General features: G+C 36.9%; 1 protein-coding gene across 1 annotated transcript in view; it reads right to left on the bottom strand.

Moving 5' to 3' along the window:
* LOC142350804 (uncharacterized) overlaps positions 1-14463 on the bottom strand; it is a 46097-nt gene continuing 31634 nt past the window's right edge. The window contains exon 3 of the mRNA XM_075402760.1: positions 1-251. Within this exon, the coding sequence (XP_075258875.1) occupies positions 174-251 (78 nt within the window). The 3' untranslated portion in view covers positions 1-173. The remainder of the gene's footprint in view (positions 252-14463) is intronic.

Below are 14463 nucleotides of genomic sequence, written 5' to 3' on the forward strand. Positions count from 1 at the left end.
GAAATAATTCGAAAAGTCGGTACCAGTAGTCGCTTGTTACACTTCTATCAATTTACTTGTCATAAGAGAGCACCGCACTTCTTAATATATCACGAACCGTTATCAACTGTCCACATAAACACAATTCCGAAGTCTTCTTTGGGTCATTTGTGCTCCGGATATTTTGTCCTCTGTCAAAAAATGATGCATCCTTCGTCATCGCTGCTGCTCTCTATTTCTGCTATCTGTCTCAAGCGCGCCAATTCTGCTTCCTAATTAAATGTCTCAAGCGTGAACAAGACGATAGCTTACAGAACATCTTGTAAAAAAATGTTAGCAGATAGCGTTTTCAAAAAAAAATTAATAAGCTAAAACAGTTGAATAATGATACTCACAGAGGAGTCTTTGCAAAATTGTTCAGCTGGTTTTCTTTTAAGGATTTTATCCATAGGAAAAATTGAGAAACCGCTCGGTTGGAAATATTTGACTGAATACCTATTGCAAAAACGGTTCTTACCCATTGATATGTGCAAATGAGTTTACCAAAATAGTTTGACAGAATACTTTTTGCTTAGGAATCTTCAACCAGAACAAACTGACACTATTCAGCTAATCTCTGGCACAATTCGGCTGATTTGTTATTTTATAGATTAAATTTTCCAGGTTATATTTTGGGAGGAAAAATGGAATACAATTTTTCCAGTGACTATATTTTTGAAAGAACAATTTCAGTTTTCCAGCTAATCTTCTGTGAAATTACGCAGAATGTTTTTCTAAATAATTTCAGAGTTAAATTATTCAGGTATATTTTCTTTTTGTCACGAGATTTTTCCACGGATGAATTTCTGTGAAGATATTTGCCTGAAAATGTTTGACTGAATAGAAAAATGTTTGACTAAAAAAATTGTTTGTCTGAAACGCTGATATTTAATTATTGGTAAAATATTCTAAAGATTTTTGTAAAAATAAAGCATTCATTTTTCATCTTTTGTAAATTTTTACTAATGGGGTTTTTGTAATTTATTCTGATATAAGTTTGCCTGAAAAAACTCAAGATAAGAAAAATTAATGAAGAACTCTGCTGCCAAAGGGACTAAATCAATATTCATGGGCTGCAACAATAAGTGATACTTAGTAATATTTTCAAAAGGAACTTTTTTTCACAGGACGCATTTTTTAAATTATTTAATAAACTGCAATAATATGAGTGACTTTCTTTATAACGTAATTTTTAGCAGAAAAAGGGAGTGAACTTAATAATGGAGTTAATAGACATTTTTTAGTTGGATATCTTGGTTGAATTCTTGGTTGGACAAAACTGTTTTTGAAATGAAATGCAAATCTAACAGGTTCAAATTTTGATTGAAGATCTTTTGTTGGTGGAAAGATTTCCAAGGAAACTTATTGCCAGTTTTCAGGCAATATTTTTTACTCGTGTTTTTAGAAAAGATTTTTATGAGATGATTTGAATGGATGGTTTTTTTGAAGGAATATGTTTCCTTGGAGGATTCCTGCAGAGCAGTTCAGCTTATTTTTCTTAGGGAACGTTTCATCAAGCAAAAACTTTGTGAATTTTTTGGTTTGAATTAAATTCTAAAAAGAAGATTTTTGCTATGTAAAATTCCAGCAATTTTTCTATAGTCTATGTTAAGGAAAGTTTCGGCCAAGAGGCTTTTTGCAAAAGTTAGTTGATGTATTGTTAAGAAAAATATATACACCAGAATTTTTTTGTTTCCAAAACGTTTGGCTGAATTAATTTAACTGCTCTGGTCCGCGTTTATTCTATTCAAGAATTTTTTTTGAAGTGATAAGTTGTGTTCTTTTGGATCAATACGTATTGGCAAAAAATAGTTTTTCCAAGAAAGATTTCCGACTTTGTTTTCTGAATAGCCCCTGTAAAATGATGTTTCCTTCAAATAAGATTTTCTTATAGATATCAGTTAATCTCACTTTTCCATGGATTGTTCCTGGGACTTTTATTGTGTTAACATAATCGGCAAAGTACAAAGCCACGAACGTATCCTTAGATAGATTTTCGTAAAAATTGTTGGACCGAAAAAGTTGACTAATGAGTTTCGCCAAAGAACATTTATACCGTGACGATTTTTGAAAAAAACAGCTGGCTGAAATTAATTGACTGAAGGACCTTCATAAGGAGTGTTTTTAGTACGGAAGATTTCAAAAACTAAATTACTATCAATTGGAATTGTTTTACAGAATACTTAATATTCCCACAGAGAATAAAAGTTTAATTTTATGCGAATGGTTACATTTGTAAGTCAACGTCTTTTATCTTACTATGACGATCTTTTGTTGAAAAATGAAAAACAACTTTTTAACTTGATCAATTTTTTTAATGAAGTTTTGGCGAAAAATTTCAATTAGAATTTTTTTTTGATTGAAACAAATTTAACAGTAGAAAAATTTTCCTTAAGAAAAGTTTGAACTTTTGTTTTGATAAGCGTTTCCAACGAAATAGTTCACACTGGTTAATTTCACGAAAAATTTATTTGACTTTTTTTGTTGTTATACCGAGGATAATAGCTGTTAAGTTGTTCGGTTAATTTCATTCAATAAAAAGCGTTTATCTGTAAAATGGATTCTACACAGCAGAGTTTCTAACTATAATTAGTTTAAATCATTAGACTGAATTCTTATTATTGAGAGTTAATTAGGATTGAGGAATTTTTGTGAAACCATTTAATTGATATTTCAAAGAAATTAATTTGTCCGAACAAATTTTGTGAATTTTATTGGCCGAAATAATTCAATTGATTAATTTTTGTGAGGGAATTTTGTTCGACAAAATTCTAATTTAATTTTGTTGTTGGGGTTGTTTACTCCTACGTACTGTATTTAGCAGGAAGTTTTCGATATTTTTGGAAAATAAAAATGCTGTGAAGAAATATTTTTCCATGACGAGTCTTTTAAAACAATGCACCTGATTTTGTTCCGAAAAAAAATTACCTTAGAGAAGCCTTTGAGAAACTAATTTTTCAAAAATTGCTTTGCAAAATGTGGTTTTACCATGTGAAGGCTGGTCAAATCATTCAGATTGACGTCTTTTTCTATGGTTGCGCTGGGTTTTTTTAAAAAATCTTTTGCAAGTAAAGCTTTTGTGACGGAACGTTTTTTACGATGATTCAATTAAAACATATGTGCCTACATTTTCTGTTTAAAAATTATTTTTTTTTAAACAGAAAATTATTTTTTATGATTTTTTTGTTAAACTGTTCAGTTTATCGTTTCATTACCTCAAGTGTCTTTGTAGGGTAATTCTGTAAAATCATTTGCCTATTTTCTGCAAAAAAAAAATATTTCACCTGAGAAAAATGTAATAGAAAACTTCAGCAGATTTTTTTGATGAGGAAAGCGAAAAACAAAGGAATTTTTCAGAAACTAATCGACTGAATATACATTGAAAAAATGATGTTGTAAGAAAAATTTAGTTTTATCATTCAGTTTACCTCTTTGTTAGGAAATGTGCGCACAGGGTATTTTTTTACGAAAATATTGGATAATGGAGTTTTTGTTAAGGTATTTTTTACAAGAATTCTTAAAACTCTTTTTGAAACTACTCGTTTGGATACATTTTTTAAAAATTAGTTTTATGAGTTTTGTTAAATCTTCCAGGTAAACGTCATGATAAAATCTGATATTGCAGGGTTTTTCCGAAATCAATTGACTAAATCGTTTTTGTGAAGCAACATTTTTCTGTGATGACTCTAGCAAACTATTTCTGTTGATGTTTTTTGTAAAGAGAATTTTATCCCAATCAATTTTAGCAAAACCATTAGACTATATATATTCTGTATAAACGGTTTTATGAGAGAAACTTTTGTTAAATAATTCAATTTACCTTTTTATTGAAAAGTGCCTTCCAGGTATTTCCTGGGAAATCACTTGCCTATATAGTTTTTGTAACGAAATATTTTTTCCTGTGAAAATTTACTGAAACAATTCAGTTGATTGCTTTTTTGATGAGTAAAGTGAACCCCAAAGTAATTTTTGTGAAACTAATTGGCTGAATATACTTTGTAAACGATTTGGATTTGACATAGAAATTATTTTAAAATCATTTAGATTAATTTTTTTTGTGTTCGCAGTGCATTTTTTGCTAAGTTATGGGGTTTAATAGCTTCTGTAAAGTAATGTTTTTACTTCAAAGATTCATTCAAAAAACAGTTAAAATGAGTTTTTAGGGAAAGATCTACCCAGACAAAAAGTCGTAAAAACTATTTGACTTAATAGTTTTGAACGAAAAGCTTCTGTACAGGAATTTGTTCCACATGGGTTAAACACTTCATTTAGTTTTTTCTTTAGGGACTATTTTCCTCTAAAGATTTTTTGAAAATTATCTAGCTGCATGTTTTCGTTTCATTACATTTCATAAAAGTTTCATTCTAAACAAGTAAATTCTTATGATATAAAGCCACTGAAAATATTTGAGTGAAGAATTTTTTTTAGGTACTTTGATTGTTTTCTAAGGTGAAATTTCATTACAGATTGACGGACAATAAAGGAATCAAAACTTTCGTTAAAATGATAATTTTAATGAAAGTGCTTGCATTTGAAAATAATTGTTAGTGCTTGCATTTAATCGATTGAAAACCAATGTTTCGGGACTAACTTTTGCATATAGATTTTTGAGAAATAAATTGAATGGAACTATTTGAGGGCTGACATTTATAAGGCTATTTTTCGCAGGGACCGTTAAGGAATGATATTCAGAAGAAAATTTGTAAGTTTTCAGGCTGAAGAAATTTGAGTTGAGATCAGTTGTTAAAAAACACGTGTGCCAAAATTATTTCTATTCAATTTAGTCGCTGAAATCATTTTATTTTAAAAAATTGTTGGCGCCATGGTCGACATCTTTACTAAACAAACTGAATTAGTTCTGTTTATTGTTCTTTAACTGTTTGCTATGCAAATAAACCGTTTTAAATTGTATTCAGAACCGAGATGGTTAAACTGCAGTACAGTTGGTGCAACTGAAAGCAAATTGGAGTGATGCAGATCAGTTGCAGCACTATTTTACCAATTTATCTGAATTTCTTGTTTTGTGGAAATTTTAGAGATATTTTAAGACACTTTGAGAACTAAAATCTTGTTACGTTCGAAACTTTGGAAAACCTAATTTTTTATTAGATGACATTCGAGTTACACATAAACAATATGCGTTCAATTGCAGACTACATTTAGAATTTGTACAGGAGAAGTTAGCATAATTGTTATTCAATGAGTCTCAAGTGGAAAACTGACATTATGGGCAAAAAGTCTGAAGTATCAAAAAAAAATTGGCGATAGTTGACTTTGCGGAAAATCAAGTCAACATGTAGGTTACGAGACATTGAGAAACGTTGGAGAAGAGTTCTCCAGCAGGCCTAAGCTAGAGTCCTTAAACGATAAAATTGTTGCCAATTGACACGAGGGTGAGCAAGCTGTTGTGAAACTGAAAATCTAATTTCTACAACTACAAAAGGATCGGCCTAATCCATGAGAGACCCTAGGTGAAACCAACGACTTTCACTGGGCAGCTATTAATTTTGGTCTGCCGGCCGAGACAGAAGTTGGCTTTGCATATTTTACAGGATTAAAGATAGAATCCCAACAGCAGGCTGCGTCAAAAATAGCAAAGCGGCCATTCTTTGTGTTGGGTTATGGACTTTCGCAAGCGGAATAAAAAGCGTTTTTAACTAAGTAAAGGAATTAATTTCTCAAAAATGAGAGAATAACAAAATGATTTTTTACAGTAGAATTTAGAGATTTACAGGAGAGATCTGATTATTAGATCAAGATGGTGATTTGAATTTGGGGATGAAAAAGGACTCAAAAATCAACTGTATATATACCCATTATCAGTGTGAAAAAGTCAAGATACAAAACTAATCTTAGCACCTTGATTTATAGTGGGGGTCGCAAAGGTTACCCAATATGGTTTGCTTCTGCAAATCAGTCGCAAAGGGAACCATAAATGGAATGCATTTGCACTTTTCTAAGAATTCATTCACACTTCCGGAGATATCATCATCATTTAATACATGTTGGGAAGATTTTACATCAATTAATCTAACTCTAATAATAGTTATCTAGATTCACCAATTTGAACCGAATATTGATTCTCAGCACCATTTCTTGACGATTCATTTATATAATTTCTTTGATCGAAGTCATATTGCTTGTCTTTCTAATCTGGTAAGTCAAATTTTCTTTCTAATTCTCACTAAGTTTAACACTATAGTTTGATCGATATTCTAACACCACCACTCAGACTTTAGCTGATTGCGTAGAGTCTGTTCCCATCAAAACTGCTCTGAATGTTTCCACTTTGGAAACGGGTAAGGACTTTGTGAAGATGTCCGCTGCCATTTTGTCTGTAGGAACGTAATGAATTGAAATAGTCCCATCCTCCGTCTTGTCAAGAATGAAGTGGAACTTTGTGTTTCCTCCTCTTGTATATGACTGGGTTTTGGCAAAGTCTGATACAACTTTGGTTGTCCTCTCCAATTGCTATTGGACGTTTCTGTTGGATGCCAAAATCCTCTAAAAGTTGTTTCAGGTAGAGTGCTTCCTGAACTGCTGCTGCCATGCCCTGATATTCTGCTTCTGATGAAGAAAGAGCAACTGTGGCCTGCTTCTTGACATCCCAGCTGAGTGCTGCGCCACGTCCGTTGAGCTTGAAGTAATAGCCTGTTGTTGATTTTCTGTCGTTCACGTCTCCAGACCAGTCTGCATGACTTTCCCCCACTAAATCATAACTAGCCTCTTTTGTGTAAGTAAGTTTCAAACTTTTTGAACCTTGAAGATATCGCAGAAGTCGTTTTCCGCACATCCAGTGTTGATTGGTAGGTGCTGTGATTCATGTGTCTGGACAGAATGTTGACTGTGAACATGATGTCTGGCATCGTCTGTTTGGCCAGATACAGAAGTGATCCAACCAAGCTTCTGTAGATCCTCTGGTCCACTTCTTCGTCTCCGTTCTGTGCAGTCTGAAGTTTCAAATTCAAATCAGCTGGAGTTCTTGAGGGTTTGCATTGATCCATTTGAAACCGCTCAAGCATTGTTTCTATGTAGCGTTCTTGGTCGACTGTGACTTTGCCTTCTTCTCGTCTGATTCTTAGACCCAGAAACCAGTGTAGTCTCCCTCTGTCTTCCACGTGAAAGGTTGCTTATAGTGCCTTCTTGACATCAGAGACCACTGTCATACTTCTTGATGCTACTATGATGTCGTCAACCCAGACCAAGATGAAGGTGTGATCCTCTGCCTCTGATCTTGCAAACAAGCAGTGATCGTTCCTGCTTCTGGTGAACCCCTGTCTCAGTAGGAAGTTTGCCAGCTCTTTGTACCACTTGTTAGCAGCCTGTTTCAAACCATAAATTGATTTATTTAGTCGACATACTAACTTCTCCCCATCTGATCCGCGTTTTACAAACTCCTGTGGCTGTTCCAGATACACTTCTTCCTCAATTGGTGAGTGCAGGAAAGCAGTCTTGACATCAAATTGGTGCATCACATGGCCCTGCTTCGCTGATAGCTGAAGTAGAATCCTGAATGTCTCCGGCTTACAGGTAGGCGCAAAAGTCTCAAAGTAGTCCAGTCCTTCCACTTGTTTGAAGCCTTTCGCCACATAGCGCGCTTTGTATTTGTCCACTTGACCACTGGGTCCCAATTTCACTTTGTAGACCCATTTGCCCGGTATGACGTCCCTGTCTGTGGGTGGTCTCACTAGGTTCCAAGTCTCGTTGTCTTGGAGTGCCTTGACCTCGTCCTTCAATGCCCGGTGCCACTGGTCCCAATCGTCACTTTGCTTGGCTTCGTAGACTGTTTTGGGTTCCACATAATCGCCCTCAGTCACAGCAAGATGGGTCCTGACTTCTCCAAAAAATTGCGGAACATTCCTTGCTCGTGTCCCTCGGTCCCTCGTCTGGGCTCTGCTCTGTCCGCGTGTTCCAGTTCATCTTCATTGAAGACAAGTGTCTCTAACTGTGAGAAGTCTTCTGTGTCACTGTCTTCCAGTGAATCTGAGTCTCTGTGACTCCCTCTTGTTGCAGTAGATTCTTCATCTAGTGCTGTTTCTCCAACATCCGAGGCCTCTTGTCTCAGTGTTGTTTCTTGAGTATTCACGCTCCCTGCGTCATGCCACTCCTCCTTTATTGCAGTAGATGTGTCCTGTCGTTCTCTGTTGTCATCGTCTTGATGACCATCACCTGGGTGCCAGATTCACAGTTCCTACCCATCATGTAGTAGGTCAGCCGTTTCTTTGTTGTCAGGGATTGAGCCCACTTCAGACTCCTTGATGATCACATCTCGAACTGCCATCACCTTGCGTGTGTTGGGTATGCACACCAGGTATCCGTTTTCTCCTTCAGTGTAACCCACAAACTTTCCTTCCAGTGCCTTGGGTTCAAGTTTGCTGACTTCTATGTCCCTCTTCCTCATGAAGACTGTGCAACCAAAAATAGATAATTTACTAATTGGAAGCTTAGGTTTTACACCACTCATCAGCTCTGCTGGGCATTTTTCTTCTCCTTGTCTCACAACCAAGTTTCTGATTCTTGCTGCGTGAAGAATTGCTGCTCCCCACATCACCTTGGGAAGTCCTGAGTCAATGAGCAAACATCTTGCCATCTCCAGCAGTGTCCTGTTGCACCTCTCAGCTAACCCATTCTGTTGTGGCGTCTCTGGTTTGGCTTTTTCCTGTAGAATGCCTGCATCTAAGCAGTACGTCTTGAACTGCTCTGAGAGAAACTCCTTCGCATTGTCTTGCCTCAGCTTCTTGGGCGTCCTAACACTGAGAACAAATTTCTTCAGGCTGGCCAGTGCTTCACTTTTTGCCTTAAGCAAGTCCACAAACACAAACTTCGTGTACTGGTCTGCAAACACAATGCAGAACCGGAACCCTGACAGTGACTCTACTCTGAAAGGTCCCATCACGTCTGTGAACACCCTCTCCAGCTTCTCTTCTACTTGGGTCTCTGCCACTCTTGGTACTGGAGTCTTTGTGATCTTGGCCAATGCACACATATTGCATACATTATCGAGTTCCCCCACTGTCTCTGGTGCATTCCTGACCACATCCGCTTGATTCAAATGACCCAATCGTCTGTGCCACTTCCTTGCACTGTCAAGTTTCACGCTGTTGGAACTCATCTTGAATTCTAGAACGCTGCAGTGTAAGTAAAACAAATTATTTTCTTACTTGTGTTAGTTTTACCCGAGTTCCCTTCTGGAGTTTCATGCAGCTGTTTCCTCTCTCGAAAGTGAAGTTATGTCCCCACTCCGTGCATCTTGAGACTGATAGGAGGTTTGAAGAATAGTCCGGCACACACAGAACATTTTTGAGTTCGCATTGGAATTCCCCTTTGTTTGAGGGTATGCTGATCCTCACACAGCCTCTGCCCACCACTCTGGAAGCCTCTCCGTTGGGATTTCTGACCACTGATTGAATGGGCACAAAGTCCAGAAACGCATCGATGTTCGTCACTATGTGATCTGTACAACCACTGTCCACTAGCATGCCTGCTGTCTTCCACTGGGTAAGAGCTGCCCAGCATTTCTCGTCTGGTGTAGCCAATGCTGGACCCATTGCCACTGACTCATGTTTGCCTCCATCTCTTTGTCTCTTGCATCCCCTGTCTAGGTGACCCTTCTCACCACACTTGCTGCATTGTGCTGTCTCCTTTTTCCTGCAGTCCTTGGCAAAGTGTCCAGGGATCCCACACAAAAAACAGTTTCCTTTCTTGGGTCCCTTCTTGAAGTCACGCTTCACTGCCAGTGCCCTTGAACCAGTTTGTCCCTTGTGTCTCTGCACCGTGCTCTCATGAAAGTTCTGCAGCCTTTTCCTCAACTCTGTGAAGTTCGTTGCCGGGTTGAAGCTTTCCTGTATAACAAAACTTTCATATCTCATTGGCAGACCATTGAGGACCAAGGCGCTGAAGAGGGTCTCTGAGACTGCTTCCCCTGCTTCTTGTAGCCTTGTGAGCAACTCCTGTCCTCTGATGAAGAAGCTGTCCAAATCCTCAGAATCCTCGAGCTGCAGTCGAGCAAGCTGTGCCACTAAAGTCACCACTGTCGGCGTCTCCACGCTCTGAAATCTCTCTTGCAAAAGCTTCCAAGCCTTTGCTCCATCTCCAATGCCATCAGCTCCCACACAGTCATGTCTCATCAGCATGAGGGTTGTTGCATCTAGAGTCAGTGCCAGATGGCACCACACATTGTTCCGTTTCTCCTTGATGTCTGCAACTTCCTTCTCATATGCATCCTTCAGCACCTTGTGGTTCTTCTTCTCATCATTGGTTGCCCCATTAGCCAGTGGCGCAAACTCATTGGGTTGCTCCTCTGTCCCCAGTAGTGATTTGTAGAGTCCCTTTGTCTGCATCATTGCGACAAATCTTGTGCTCCAGATTGGAAAGTCCTGTGCCTTTCCTGTGCAGGTCAGCAGCTTCACTGTCTGTTGATCCATCGAAGTTTGAGCAGGCAAAACAGTTGTGAAAACAAAAGGTACTAAGCAGAAAAGGATTTTGACTGTCAACAACAAATTGGTTTTGTTTTGGAAATCAATTTTATGACTTAGAAAATTGCTGGGCCCATAACCTGTTGGGTTATGGACTTTCGCTAGCGGAATAAAAAACTAAGTAAAAGAAATAATTTCTCAAAAATGAGAGAATAACAAGATGACTTTTTACAGTAGAATTTAGAGATTTACAGGAGAGATCTGATTATTAGATCAAGATGGTGATTTGAATTTGGGGACGAAAAAGGACTCAAAAATCAGCTGTATATATACCCATTATCAGTGTGAAAAAGTCAAAATACAAAACTAATCTTAGCACCTTGATTTATAGTGGGGGTCGCAAAGGTTACCCAATATGGTTTGCTTCTGCAAATCAGTCGCAAAGGGAACCATAAATGGAATGCATTTGCACTTTTCTAAGAATTCATTCACATTTCCGGAGATATCATCATCATTTAATACATGTAGGGAAGATTTTACATCACTTAATCTAACTCTAATAATAGTTATCTATATTCACCAATTTGAACCGAATATTGATTCTCAGCACCATTTCTTGACGATTCATTTATATAATTTCTTTGATCGAAGTCATATTGCTTGTCTTTCTAATCTGGTAAATCAAACTTTCTTTCTAATTCTCACTAAGTTTAAGACTATAGTTTGATCGCTATTCTATCACTTTGCCTTCGGGAATTCCAATGTCACGGAACACAGCTTTACTGCACAAAACAGAGGGTATACAGAACATTTGAAGAAAATAGGGGTCGAGGCTTTTCTACAATTATACGACAGAGCTGCCGAAAACACCCAACGACTGCGAACAAGCAATTAATCCCCAGTCGAAAAATAATGGATAATTTATAAAAATTTATGTATTAGTTTATAAACATTTGCAAAAAATGCATTATTTTATAAATATTTACAACTTTTTGGCAACTTTTGCATTATTTTGTAAATTTTTATAGTTTAATGCAGAAATTTTTAAATGAAGTTATTACTAACCCATTATTTTATAACCTTTTTTCCGGACAGCTAGATTAATTTATAATTAAAAGTTATAAAAAAATGCAACAATTTGCAAACTAAGGCAGACATATTTGAACTGTTTCTGACACTAAAAGTTCTGGTGCCTCTAAAAATGAATCTCAAAAAAAGTCCTTAGATGAAGAAAATACGTGAATTCTGCTTTATAAAACTGACCAGACCATCGGCGATACATAGAAATACGATTACAAATTCAACATTCAACACACTTTAATTCATCCTAGGTTTTTGAACTCCGGGGTTGTTGAAAGGAGACAAAAGTATAATCTACAAGTTTATAAATATTTATAAATTATCCATTAATTTTAAAAATCTACAAAATATTCGAATGGCGTCCAGTACAACTGAAATGCATAGGGCTTTTGCGTGAGTTAAAGAAAAATCGTAGGAAACACTAATAATCGTTCGATTTAAAGTTTAAAAATTTATAAATTTTTATAAATTTTGCATTATTATCTACCAATATATAAATGTTTATAAATTATCCATTATTTTCGAAAGATTTGTAAATATTGATAAGTTATCCACTATTTTCGACTAGGGATCTAGCAGTAATGTACGAAGATTGGCTAAGATTTTCGGAAAGAATATCTTACTGCTAAGCCCAATAACTTGAACTTTTAAACAGAAACACCACATGGTGTATAGAGCAGCCATCGGAGCGATTGCGAAAATTTTTTGTGATTTTTTAGCATACATGGCAAGTAAAACCTTGGCAAGTTTGAAGGAAGTCCTGCAGCTAGAAAGTTCAACAAAGAGCAGAAAAGATGAACCTAAAATTTATCAGCTTAGTAAGTAAAAGAAATAATTTTTATAAATTTTGCATTATTATCTACCAATATATAAATGTTTATAAATTATCCATTATTTTCGAAAGATTTGTAAATATTGATAAGTTATCCACTATTTTCGACTAGGGATCTAGCAGTAATGTACGAAGATTGGCTAAGATTTTCGGAAAGAATATCTTACTGCTAAGCCCAATAACTTGAACTTTTAAACAGAAACACCACATGGTGTATAGAGCAGCCATCGGAGCGATTGCGAAAATTTTTTGTGATTTTTTAGCATATATGGCAAGTAAAACCTTGGCAAGTTTGAAGGAAGTCCTGCAGCTAGAAAGTTCAACAAAGAGCAGAAAAGATGAACCTAAAATTTATCAGCTTAGTCTCAGAAAAAGGGAACTGCGAACAGAAACTGTTATACCCATCGGTTGAAATCCTGGCGCCCAAAGAGTCCTCTGAAAATACAGAGCAATATTGCCACGAACTACACGTCGCAAGGAAAAAAATATTGGAGAGTATTGTCCAATACTTTGAGCTTGCACCGGAGAAATCTCGACTTTTAGAAGTACTTTCAGCAGCAACTGAGCAAAGTGAGATGAAAGCTATCATACATGAAGTTGCTCAAGACGCCGGCAGATACCTCAGTCGGTCTGCAAAGGACCATAACCAGACGAACAACTTTCCATTGCAGAAGGAAATGAGTAGCAATCGGTTGGATCTATGGCACGAAAAAGTAAAAACTTTTAAGAAAAAGTATTCAATCAAAAATGATAAAAAAAAACAACAACTCATCAGTGACCATGAAACACCAGGGGCACGGCAAGATGCTGAAGGACAAATACTGGTCTTGAAAGCTGAAATTAAGCTAGGTTGACAGAAGCAAGCAAAAGCAGTTGAACTGGAACGCATGGAAGATGACGCAAGACTTCAGCAAAAACTGTTTGTACATAAAAGAGAAAAGAACAGATGGCAATATCGAGATGTCAAAATTTCGTTGTTTCACGCCCCGAATCTCCTCTGAGTCTACCCGAATCCTTGGATACCGTTGAAAAATGGAACCGGGACTTGGAACTGACTGTCGCCATAAAAATTATATTTACGAGGGGCAGGAACCCAATGATCAGCTGCTGAAGGTTCTACCTGCTCTCAAATCAGAACCATTTGGGAAGAATCTCACCTCCTCAAACGCTCCTCAACAAAATTACTGGTCAGTTCCATTATTTACGCCAATTTTGACAGTTGGTGGACTTAACACAACCCTACCGAAAATAGAGCTGCTGGTGAAGCGGAGACTGAATACACAATTGGGATATATCAGACAGCTCAGTCATGGATCAAATTTCAGCAAAATTCATCAAAACAATTTTTTCCTCATTATCCATTAATTAAACAAAACAAACCTGAAAAATTGCGTCGCTGCAGCTAATGTTAAGTGCTCTCAATGTTCTGCTAGTTGCAGGACCAGACCTCCTTTAAGGCATGATTGGGATCAATTTTCGATTCAGAGAGCATGAAGTAGCTTTGTCTGCAGATATTGAAGCGATGTTTCTTCTGGTGCAGGTACCTCCAGCAGACGTCAAATGCTTAAAATTTATTTTAAGACCAACGACGCACCAGACTGTTTTAACTTATTAGTACAATAGACACATTTTTGGAGCCAAAAATTCTCGACATGTGCAAAGAACAGACGACGACCAAAGCACGTCAAACAAAAAAAAGCAAGATTTTCCAGAAGAATTTATACATGGACAATGTAAGTAGTAATAGGGTGAGCAAGTCACCCCGGGGGGGGGGGTGTAGACCCCATGTATTAAGATAGGGTATAGGAGTAATTTTTGAGAGAGGGTCTACACTAATGTATTAAGATAGGGTATAGGCGGCGTACATGTTTTAAGATTAGTAATAGCGGCCGCCACGTATTAAGATTAGCGGCCGCCACGTATTAAGATTAGTAATAGCGGCCGCCACGTATTAAGATTAGTAATAGCGGCCGCCACGTATTAAGATTAGTAATAGCGGCCGCCACGTATTAAGATTAGTTATAGCGGCCGCCACGTATTAAGATTAGGAATATCCTCCGCAATGTATTAAGATTGGGGATAAATCTAGGGGTGTTCCAGGGGGTGAGTAGTAAGGTG

Source organism: Convolutriloba macropyga, chromosome 12, assembly GCF_964194025.1.
Source record: "Convolutriloba macropyga chromosome 12, txConMacr16.3, whole genome shotgun sequence".
NCBI lineage: Eukaryota > Metazoa > Xenacoelomorpha > Acoela > Convolutidae > Convolutriloba > Convolutriloba macropyga.